This window comes from Coffea eugenioides, chromosome 1 (assembly GCF_003713205.1).
Source record: "Coffea eugenioides isolate CCC68of chromosome 1, Ceug_1.0, whole genome shotgun sequence".
Taxonomy (NCBI): domain Eukaryota; kingdom Viridiplantae; phylum Streptophyta; class Magnoliopsida; order Gentianales; family Rubiaceae; genus Coffea; species Coffea eugenioides.
Genome location: NC_040035.1, coordinates 19,191,618 through 19,202,410, shown reverse-complemented (window position 1 = coordinate 19,202,410; position 10,793 = coordinate 19,191,618). Strand labels below are relative to the sequence as shown.

General features: G+C 41.7%; 1 protein-coding gene across 1 annotated transcript; it reads left to right on the top strand.

Moving 5' to 3' along the window:
- The first annotated feature begins 6,193 nt into the window (after positions 1-6,193).
- Positions 6,194-6,979, top strand: LOC113768775. The gene has a single exon (XM_027313254.1). It carries the CDS (start codon positions 6,194-6,196, stop codon positions 6,977-6,979), a length of 786 nt encoding a protein of 261 aa, XP_027169055.1.
- The last annotated feature ends 3,814 nt before the right edge of the window (positions 6,980-10,793 follow it).

Sequence of the window (10,793 nt, the reverse complement as noted above, 5' to 3'; positions counted from 1 at the left end):
GAATGCTGTGATTTGGACTGGTTGTGATTATTGTTTGGGCTAGGTGAGGCGAGGGTGTACTTTACCACTCTCGTACTCTCTGGTCTCCTTGACTGGTTATTATATTAGGCCTACTTGTTTGTGTAGACACCAAATTTTTACTCGTTTTTGTTTTAATTATCTCAAAATTTTATCTTAGACGTTTTTTAAGCATTTTGGACATCAAATCTTTTAATTTAGTTTTATTTGTTAATTTTATTCATTTTGCTTATTTGTCTATTAATTGTAAGATTTTTTGAAAAAAAAAAGAAAGTTGCTCACAAAAAAATATTCTTTAAATTTTTAGATTCAAATTAGGAAGGTTTGTTGTTTATTTTGTTAAAAAAAAAAAAAAAAAGGGGGAAACCCGTTAGCGGGTTTTGGGCTGTTTAAGTGGAAAAAAAAAAGAGAGAAAAAAGCTGCGCATGCAGCATTACAGAAGCATGAAGAAATCGGAGGGCTCATGTTTTTTGGGTAAAACTAACTCTTCATCCTCACCTTTGAGGTAAGGGTTTAGGGGCTTAGGGATTCCTATAAAAGGAGCAGCCGCAGCTAGACAAGGGGGAGTTTTATGACGGCTAGGGCAAAAAATACAAAGCAATGAAGTGAAAGGAGAATCTGGGGGATGACGGCTGGGGTTTAAGGAAAAAGGGACGGCTAGGTAAGGAAAAGCAGAGAGTTCTAGAGGTTTCGGGCTGGAGAGAAAAACTGAAAAAAAAAACAAAAGAAAAGAACGGGAAGCGAGAGAGAAAGCTAGAAGTGACGGCAAGAAACAAAAGGGAAAAACTGAGAGGGAGTTTCGTGGGAAAACAAGAGCGAAAAGGAAGAAAATTGGAGGAAGAAGAAGATTTGATGCTGTTCTTCGAGAATCAGGAGGAACCAGATTTGGAATCACCCCAATCCACCATCACCTGCGAATCCTTACTGAAAGAAAGCATTGTGAGCTCTCCTTTCCCTTTAAATTTCAGTTTCCTTTTAAAGTTCAGATTTTTGAAGCTTTCCAAGCGTGGATTCTCTGAGTTTGCTTAGGACGATTGTTTTCGTTGCTTATTGTTCCTTCACTCCCGCTTCATGTTCATTGGGAATTTGACTTTTCGTTTGCGAAAAACTTATGAATTAAAAGCTGTGTTTTGGAATTTGTATGGCTGAAGACTTGTGAACCAAAAAGCTGTCAACTTTCGTGTGGTTTTCCTGCTATGAAACTGAATGCGTATGATTTGTGTGTGGTGAGCTGTGTTCTGAGTATCTTATTTGTTTTCATGGTTTGGGGTTAGCTGATGGGGTTCGTGAGAGTTCATGGGGTTTGTCATTGCCGTTTGCTTGAATTTTGTTGGCTGCGTATGTCCTGAATGCTATAGTTGGAGGTCGCAGTTCTATTTCCAGATTTGCATGGTTTTCTTCAATCTTTGTGTGGGAAATAAAAGGAAAGCCGCGGCTCACATTGCAGAAAAGTCTTGCTGTTTCCTCTCTGCTCACTAAGTTTTGCACATGAATTGCTGTTTAGTTTTATATTGAAGGAAAAACGAAGTGTTTGGTGTTGAGTTTGCATTCTTTGAATCCAAGGAAACATAAACTAGTTTGAATGCTGGTTAAGTAAGACAGATTTCCCTGAAAATTCTGAAAATAGTGGGAGAGTTTTCTTGAACAAATCTAGAGTCGCTGGCTTGCTTCTCATTCCAGATTTCTCTTTGTCCTTTGTATGCATAAAACAGCATTTTTGAGAATGAGTTTACGACCTTTAGTGGGTGCTAGGAAGTTGGATTTTCTTCTTGGTTGAAATCTTTTGTTTGCCGCGTAAGGCTGCTGAAGTTCCCAAAGCTTCGGCTGGCTTCCGAGGATCTCTTATTGTTGCAGAGATGTTTCGTAAGCTTTGTATGAAGTTGCTTGAGCTGTCCAGATTTGCATGCCTTTTGTCCGGTTCTTGGAGTTTTAAATCTACAAGCTTCATGATGCAAAGTGGGAAGATTGTGTGATAGTTGTGTTTGGATTTGGTTATGTTTGAAAATTGGTTTTGTGAAGTGCCGAATTGCAGGAAGCTTTTATCATAATTTTTTCTGTTGCAGGCAATGTTTCGTAGCTTCACATGCATTTGCATGCAAAAATAGCTTTGAATAATTTCACTTTGACCCCTTGGTTTGTCCTTAATGCTACTAGGACCCAATCATTTGAATGATTTCCTCAATTTGGTCCTTGTCAGCTCTAATTTTACCACTTTTCATTGCTTGTTTGCTTCAATTAGCTACCATGCTTTGTTTGAATTGCACTTAATTCATGATCTTACGAGATACGAGCTTTGTGATCAAGAGAGTTTGTATTTGCATATTTTCTTTAATTGTTTCAAATTAAATTGGTGCCTTGACCTTTTCTTTTATTTTGGAGGATAAATAAGTGACTTCACCCCATTAGAGCTCCATTTCAAGGGAGGTATAACCTCTTTTATCTTTTTTGTCTCTCCCCTATGTGATCCAACGTGCTAAGTGAGAATTGCATGTCTACTTTGCTTTCCTTGCTTTTCCTTAATTCATTTCATTTATTTCATTTACTTTTGCTTTTATTAAGTCATTCTTTTATTTATTTATGGGGTATGTGTACACCTCTTGGCTTGTAATAGTTAGGGCTTGGAGAGCATTTTTATTCACTTTTCCCCTTCCCCATTTGTTTTAGTTAGCCAATGTAATAGGTTCATTAGCTTGATTGCTTGCTTTTGTTGCTACGTGTTAATTTGCTTTATTAGGCTCTTGCATTTAGTCGAGCATGCTAAGTGTTATGTGCTACGTGTTTATAGGTGATTGGCATGTCTACTTGCTTTCTATAGTCGTAGATGAATGTGATGGATGAATGCGTCACCGTGGCTAGTCCAACGCTGGCCATGGTCTTTTCCCTCGAGCTCTCGCAAGTCCAATGCTTGTGAGAGAGCACTAGAAAAGGGCTAGTCCAATGCTAGACCCAATAGGTCGTCCCCTCTCGTTAGTACATACTTGCATGTTTCACTACATTTCATACATTTTTCTTAGTTTACTAGCATTTGGCATGATTCTCCAATCCTTTCCCCTTCATTTTAGATTTTTGCATCCTCATGCTAGTTATAGGGTACATTTGCTTGAGAGTCCCCTTTCGGTAAGGGAAACGAGCGAGTGTGGCTGCAAAATAGCCTTAGCACGCTAGTTCTTCCTTCTAATCAAAGGGAAAATCAAAATCATGAAGTTAGAAGTCATTCCCGTACCCGACTTGATGCACTCCTCTAGGTTCATGCACCTCCACTTTACCATATCACTTTTGTCATTTTTTTATCTACATTTTCTCACTACTTATATTTTTCTCGCTCCACATGCCATGTTCACACATTTATCTTCTTTCCCTATCACTTATTTATTTTCTACCTCACAAATTGCACCCAATTGTACCTAGATGCATTTACTACTATTATACCATATTTTCATCCACTTGCACACAAACACCTTTATTTTCTCAATTGGCACACATGCACTTTTCTTACATTTGCACACATGCACTTTTCTTTCATTGGCACACTTGCACTTACATTTGTATTTTTATGGTATTTTATTTTTGCATTCCTCTTACATTTTCACACTTGCATTCATATTTGGGTCCTCATTTGCATTACCCGTGACCTCTATGAGAGTTTTCATTATTGGCCATCACAACTCATGTGATTGGGACCAAAAAGCCTCATAAGAGACATTTTAGATTTAGGATTGCATTTTTTTCATATCTATTAGTCACATCCAACATGCAACACATATTTTGGGTAGAAGAATTAGGAAAAGTGGGGCTAAGTCACGCAACTAGCCTTGGCTAGGGTAAGGGAGTGCCTTAGGCTTTGCCTTTGCCTTCTCCCTTATCAAATGTGACCCCCGATCCCTTTCTTTGGTTGCGTAGACCTAAAAATTCTTTAAAAAAGGGTTTGTTCGCTTTTCTTTTCCAAAAAAAATCACTTTTTGGGTGACTTGGTACACCCTAACTCTATACCAAGTGGCGACTCCATTTTTCATTCAAAACCCTTTTTTAAACTTTGTTTGGCCAAACCGTCGCATTTCACAATCCCACGGCCTTTTATTTTCATTTTCACACACGTTCACATACATATCCCACACACTACTCTCACAACTCAAAAAGTGGGGCGCGACAGTTTGTTTATTATATCACTTGAATACTCTTGACTGTACTTGATTTGGTGTCACTTGGATACCGACCTTTACTGTAACTCTGGACTTTTACTGTTCACTCTGAGCTCTACCTCATTGGAAGTCAATTGACTCGAGCCAGTAAGGACTTGGTCGAGGACATTTGACAAGCCATGGGGACTGTATTTGGGAATCTTTGGGTATGAGACCCTTGATTCCGGTATACTCGAGTAATACCAAATCTGTACTGTTTGGTGTTCGGGCCCGGTAAGGGGAAAGTGAGGTGGACGGATAATTGGAGTAAAGAGGAGTCTAAGGTCATGATTACCTGGTATACATTGACGGAGGGTCAATGAGATGAGATCAAGTATGGCAAAAGAGGAAAAAGGGCTCTTGAGAGCCATCCATATCCTTTTATTCCTTATACTTGGGTGTTGTCGCTTTTGCTTACTTGATGTACGTATTTGGATTGAATATTCTTGTGTTTATGTGTTCCTGGTATATTACGTGCCGGTACCTCATTGGGCGAAAGCTCACTCCGTTAATTTTATTTTCCTTACAAGGAATTATCTTTTGGACTTTTGATTTTGAAGAATGAGTTCAGTAGAGTTAGTCGAGAGATGTTGTATAGCTCCTCAATAGTTGGAACCTTAATTGTACTTGGATTTAAATGCTTCCTTTTGGCTTGTAAACATACAAATGTGGTTTGTAACAGTGTGTGTGTACTTATGTTCAATGTATTATATTTGGCTTGTATATATTCCTTTCAGGGATTGTAAGAAGTTACTTGTATTCGATTGGGTCTTGGCGGATTGTGTCGTGGCAGTCACTATTCACCTTACGTTTTGACTTTTATTTTTTCCGTTTCTCGATTGTTGGTTTGGTTAAGCGCGCTAATAGACTCCCGAACGACTTGAGTTGATGTTTTACTGTTTTAGTAGTCCTGGCGAGAGCTGGGCAGGCAGTCAGCTAACTCCTTTGGTACGCCTTAGGGGAAGGTGGGGCTGTCACAGGTGGTATCAGAGCCTAGGTTACAATTAACCTGGGCGTACCTGAAACCAGAATCTTCGGATCTTAAGATTTTTGGGGAATTGTGTTTAGACGCCATTAAGTGTGAATATATTGTCTAAGATCTAAGATATAAACCTTTGCTCTCTTTGTAGGTTATGGCCGGAACTAGTGGAGCGGGTGGAGGCGAGCCACCTCAGAGGCGCCCACGGGTTATCGATTACCAGGAGAGACCGGGAGGTCCGATTCGGCTGTGGTATACCGCTAGCCGGACCCGCCACTGTAGGCGTTGCCAGTTTTACTCTTACGCGGACCACGTGGTTGTGGCGGTACTTGCTGAACGACGGAGGCTTAGATGTGCCGCCGCCAGGGAGCGCACTGAGACTCTTAGGCTTAGGGGCATCATGCAGCTGCAGGCCGATAGGATTGGAGAGCTCCAGGGGGACGTGACCATGGAGCAGGAGAGGACGAACACGCTGAGAGAGCAGTTGCAGGCGGTGAACGACCGCCTCATGAGGGTAGTCCGGGAGGTGAGAGATTGGTCCGGCGGTATTATTAACGAGTGTGGGGCGCTCATCCAGGGAGTGATTGGCGCCAATGCGCCAAGGGGAGTTCCAGGTGACGGAGCTCCAGATCAGGGAGGCGCCCCTAGCTCTAGCTCTGGGGGGGAGTCGGTTGGCTCCGTTGAGGACTAGATTAGGGTTCTTTGAGCCTTGTTTTGATCCCGTGTGAGGGATACCTAGGAGAGGCTTTTAGTTAGTTGCTTCGTACTTTTGGGACCTAGGTTGTACATTGTATTTTGACAGACCCTCTTTTGGCTTCACGGGAGTACTTTTGTCTATATTTGCTTGACTGCTTATGTATGACTGTTTGACACAGTTATGTGTTTTGTGTATAACTGCTCTATGTGTATACATGCCTTATGTGGTGTTTACTTTAGTTCTTCGTTCATGCTTATATACCAATATTTATATGCACTTTTCATATTATTTTGTGCCTCGACTTAGATTGACATTAGAGCAATGGAAGGCACTCGTAGTGGACGAGGCCGTGGACGCGGTATTAGGCAACCCACAACTGACGGGGGTACTAGGGATACCACGTCTGAACCAAATCCTGAGCCTAGGGTTGACCCTAGTGTCCAGATAGATGCTGCTATGCAGCAAATGACTGACTTGTTAGCCCAAGTAGTGCAACAGCAGGGCCAACCTCCTATCCCGCAACCTGGGAACCCTGGCCATGTAGTAGAAAGTGAAGATCGGGCCCTAGAGAGATTTCAGAAGTTCTCTCCGCCAAAATTTCTGGGCGGGCCAGATCCGGACGTGGCCGAAAAATGGTTAGAGAAAACGATAGATATTTTTGCCGCCCTACACTATTCAAAGGAGAGACAGGTTACTTTCGCTGTCTTCCAATTGGAAGGGGCCACGCGTTCTTGGTGGAACGTGATACGAATGAAGTGGGATCGGGAACAAACACCAAGAACATGGGTAAACTTTATGAGGGACTTCAACGCGAAATACTTTCCCCCTCTAGTTCAGGAAAAGAAGGAGGACGAGTTCATTAGACTTCGTCAGGGGACGCAATCGGTGGCTGAGTACGAGAGCCAGTTTACTCGTTTATCTAAGTTCGTCCCTGAACTCATTCTGACGGAGCAAAGAAGAGTTCGGCGTTTTATTCAGGGGCTCAATGTGGAAATTCAAAAGGATCTGGCAGTAGCCCAGATCAGTACCTTTAGTGATGCCGTGGAGAAAGCTTTGCGCGTTGAAAATGCAAGGCTTCAAGTGAGGAATTTTCAGGTGAAAAAATGAGGATTCTCTGCGAGTAGTTCGACCCAAGGGGATAAAGGGACCCCTCCTAAGTTTGGAAGGGGAGCCGGAGGAGGAAGACTACCGGGAATGACACGTGGGACTCCGCCGAGGGGTGGTCATAATGGACGGGGCCCGCAGAGAAGCGCCTCACAAGGAAGTTAGGCCTCAGTTTCTCGTGGACCCTGTGGATTTTGTGGAAAACCAAACCACACCGAGGACAATTGTTGGAGGAAAGAAAGAAAGTGCTTACGCTGCGGGAGTGCGGAGCATCAAATAGCCAACTGTCCGGTGTTACCTCGGGAGGCGAGAGTAACCACCTAGTCGTCGAAGGCCAACTCGGGACAGTCCAAGGTGGAAGGGACAAAGCCGAAGGTGCCAGCTCGGGTATACTCCCTTGAACAACATCAAGTCCCTGATTCCTCTGGGGTCGTAGAAGGTACGATCCCTGTTTTCAATCGTCTAGCTAGGATTTTGATAGACCCTGGTGCTACCCATTCCTTTGTTAACCCCGATTTTATGTGCGGCATTCATGTAACACCTGTTAGCTTGCCTTATGATTTAGAAGTAAGTACTCCTACGGGGGACCAACGTTTGATTACAGGTTTAATGTATACGAATTGTGAAATTTGGGTAGGAGAGAGGAAGGTTTTGGGGAATCTTATAAGTTCGACCATTAAGGGGTACGACGTTATATTGGGTATGGACTGGCTAGCTAAGTACGATGCACAACTTGATTGTAGGAGAAAAGTAGTGGAATTTCGTATACCGGGGAAGGCAACCCTAAGGCTCGATATAAGGGGTAGTTTAGCCTCATCTGCATTGATTTCGGGTATTCGGGCTAGGAAATTACTGTATAGAGGGGCACAAGGGTTCCTAGCTTTTCTTATAAACACGTCCACTGATAAGTTGAGGGTTGAAGATGTGCCTGTAGTATGTGAATATCCGGATGTGTTTCCTGATGAATTAGTAACTTTACCTCCGGAGAGAGAGATAGAGTTTAAGACTGACCTATTACCGGGGACGTCACTTATCTCTAAGACCCCCTATCGAATGGCACCTGCTGAACTCAAGGAGTTGAAATTACAGTTGCAAGACCTGTTGGAGCGTGGGTTTATTCGTGAGAGTGGATCTCCTTGGGGGGCTCCGGTACTATTTGTTAAGAAGAAGGATGGAACTTTAAGATTGTGTATCGACTATCGGGGATTAAACAATATGACCATTAAGAACAAATACCCACTTCCCCATATCGATGAACTGTTTGACCAGTTGCAAGGTGTGGTGGTCTTTTCAAAGTTAGATCTCCGACAGGGTTACTATCAGTTGCTAATTAAGAAAGAAGATGTACCCAAGACTGCTTTCAATTCTAGATATGGCCATTTTGAATTTGCGGTCATGCCCTTTGGGTTAACCAATGCCCCTGCCGCCTTTATGGATTTGATGCATCGGGTTTTCAAACCCTACCTGGACCGATTTGTGGTCGTGTTTATTGACGACATTTTGGTCTATTCTAAAACCCGTGAGGAACATGAGCAGCATTTGAAGTTAGTATTACAAACCCTGAGAGATCATCAGCTATACGCCAAATTTAGTAAGTGTGAATTTTGGTTGGAGAAAATCTCTTTCTTGGGACATGTGATTTCAAAAGAAGGTATTACAGTGGATCCCGCGAAAGTAGAAGCAGTGGCTGAATGGAAGAGGCCAGAAAATCCCACTGAGATTCGCAGTTTCTTAGGGTTGGCTGGGTACTATAGACGCTTTATTAACAACTTTTCCAAACTAGCCGGCCCTTTAACCGACCTGACGAAAAAAAATGGCCGTTTTGTGTGGGATACTAGGTGTGAAACCAGTTTTCAGGAGTTGAAGCGAAGGTTAACCATGGCTCCTGTTCTGGCCTTGCCTAATGGGAAAGACAGTTTCACCGTTTATACCGATGCTTCGAGGGAAGGCTTGGGGTGCGTGTTAATACAAAACAAGAATGTGATTGCCTTTGCCTCTAGGAAACTGAAAACCCATGAACAAAATTACCCTAACCACGATTTGGAGTTAGCTGCTGTGGTCTTTGCTCTGAAAAAGTGGAGATGTAGACACCAAATTTTCAGTGAAATTTCATTTACTATTTATTTTTTTAGTTTTTCTTTGTCGTGCTAGGTTTATTCGCTTTTTAGTTTTTAGTTTTTATTTTATTATTTTATTTTTAAATTTTAGCATAGAATTTCTCGGAAAAAAGGAAAAGCATTCAAAAATTATGCTTTAGTTGTTTTGATTTAAATTCAATGTTTTCTTGCGGAAAATATGAAATATGAAAAAGGGGAAACCCGATAGCGGGTTTTGGGCTATTTAAGAAATGAAAAATGAAGGAAAAAGAAAAGAAAAAATGAAAAATTGCAACTTTGCTGTTTATTATTTCTAGTTTATTTATTTTTATCGATGTTAATTAAATTGTTTTTTTTTTACTTAATTTTATTATCAATTTTGTTAAATTACTTTTTAAAAAAAAAAAAAAAAAGCCGCATGCAGCGGCATCTTCAGGAAAAATGTGGCTGGCATCGGAGGGCTCTAAGATGCCCAGTAAAACCCCCACTCTCATCCTCACCTTTCAGGTGAGGGTTTGAGAGCAGGTTTCTGGTATAAATAGAACAAGAAACGCAGCTTTTAGGGGGGATTGGAACGGCTAAAAAAAAATCTAAAGGGGAGCAACTGAGGGAGAAGATAGAGGTGACGTTTGAAGAGATAAAGGGGCGGCTAGGTTTGGAGGGTAGAAAGAAATCAGAGAGAGGCTATTGACGGCATGGATAGCTAGAGAGAAAAGAGCCGAGAGTGGGAGAGAGGAACGGCTAGGGTATAAACAAAGAAACCAGAAAGAGAGGAAGAAGAGTTTCGGTCTGAGAGGAAGAGAAACCCGTTGGAGGAAACCGGGAGGAAATAGGAAAAGGAAAAAAGATTTTTGTGGAGAGAAAGGAGACAGTCTTCAGAAATCAAACCTAAAGCTCGGAGCTTCAAAGCCCTCTGTCAAAGTTTGCAACCTGGTTTTGGCTAATCCAAGCATACCCACGGTGATTTAACTCCAAAGGCAGCAAAAGAGGTAGCTTCAAAACCCTGCTCCCGTCTATTTCTTCTAAAAAACTGGAACGTGGTTTTCTTGTTTAGTATTTGGGTCACTAGAATGCATTGTTTTTCGGTTGGTCAGAACTTATGAGATAGATCATAACTCCAGTAGCTGTATTCCGAATGTGTTTGATTGGAAATTCATGAGCTAAAAAAGAAAAGCATCAGTTTTTGCGTTTTCTTTCCTTCATAAAAATGGAATGGGTGTCATCTGTGGTTGATTTCTGCTGGTTTCAAAGATTTGATTTTTTGATGGCTTGGGTAAAAGAGTTACAAAGATGGTTAGGTGTTGAAGGTTGTATACTGATATTCATGGCTGTCTTTTGTTCCGAATCCAGCTTTGATGATTTTTTACACTTTGATGGCTGAAGTGGCAGTTTGTTTAACGTTTGGTGTATGCGTTGTTTGACTGGAATATCATGAATATGCTTGCTACCAAGATTATGCTTGTTTTGATGAGAACTTAGAGCTAAAAGCCATTAGTTTCTTGCATTTTGTCTGGGGGTGTTTTGCTGAAAATATCGGGTCATATCTTAGCAGACATTGAGTTTATTTTGCTGCACTATCTGACCGAGAGTTTGTGGGGGGATTATTCTCTCCATGATTTCAAGCCTTCGCTTGTGTGTTTGAATGAGTTGGGTTTGGCTTGGGTCAGTTTTGTGTCATGTATATTTAAACTTATATGAGGAGTCTTGTTGCAGTGATGGTC

Bases quoted from the DNA above. Each gene is read 5' to 3' on its own strand.
- LOC113768775 (XM_027313254.1), top strand. From the start codon at position 6,194: ATGGAAGGCACTCGTAGTGGACGAGGCCGTGGACGCGGTATTAGGCAA.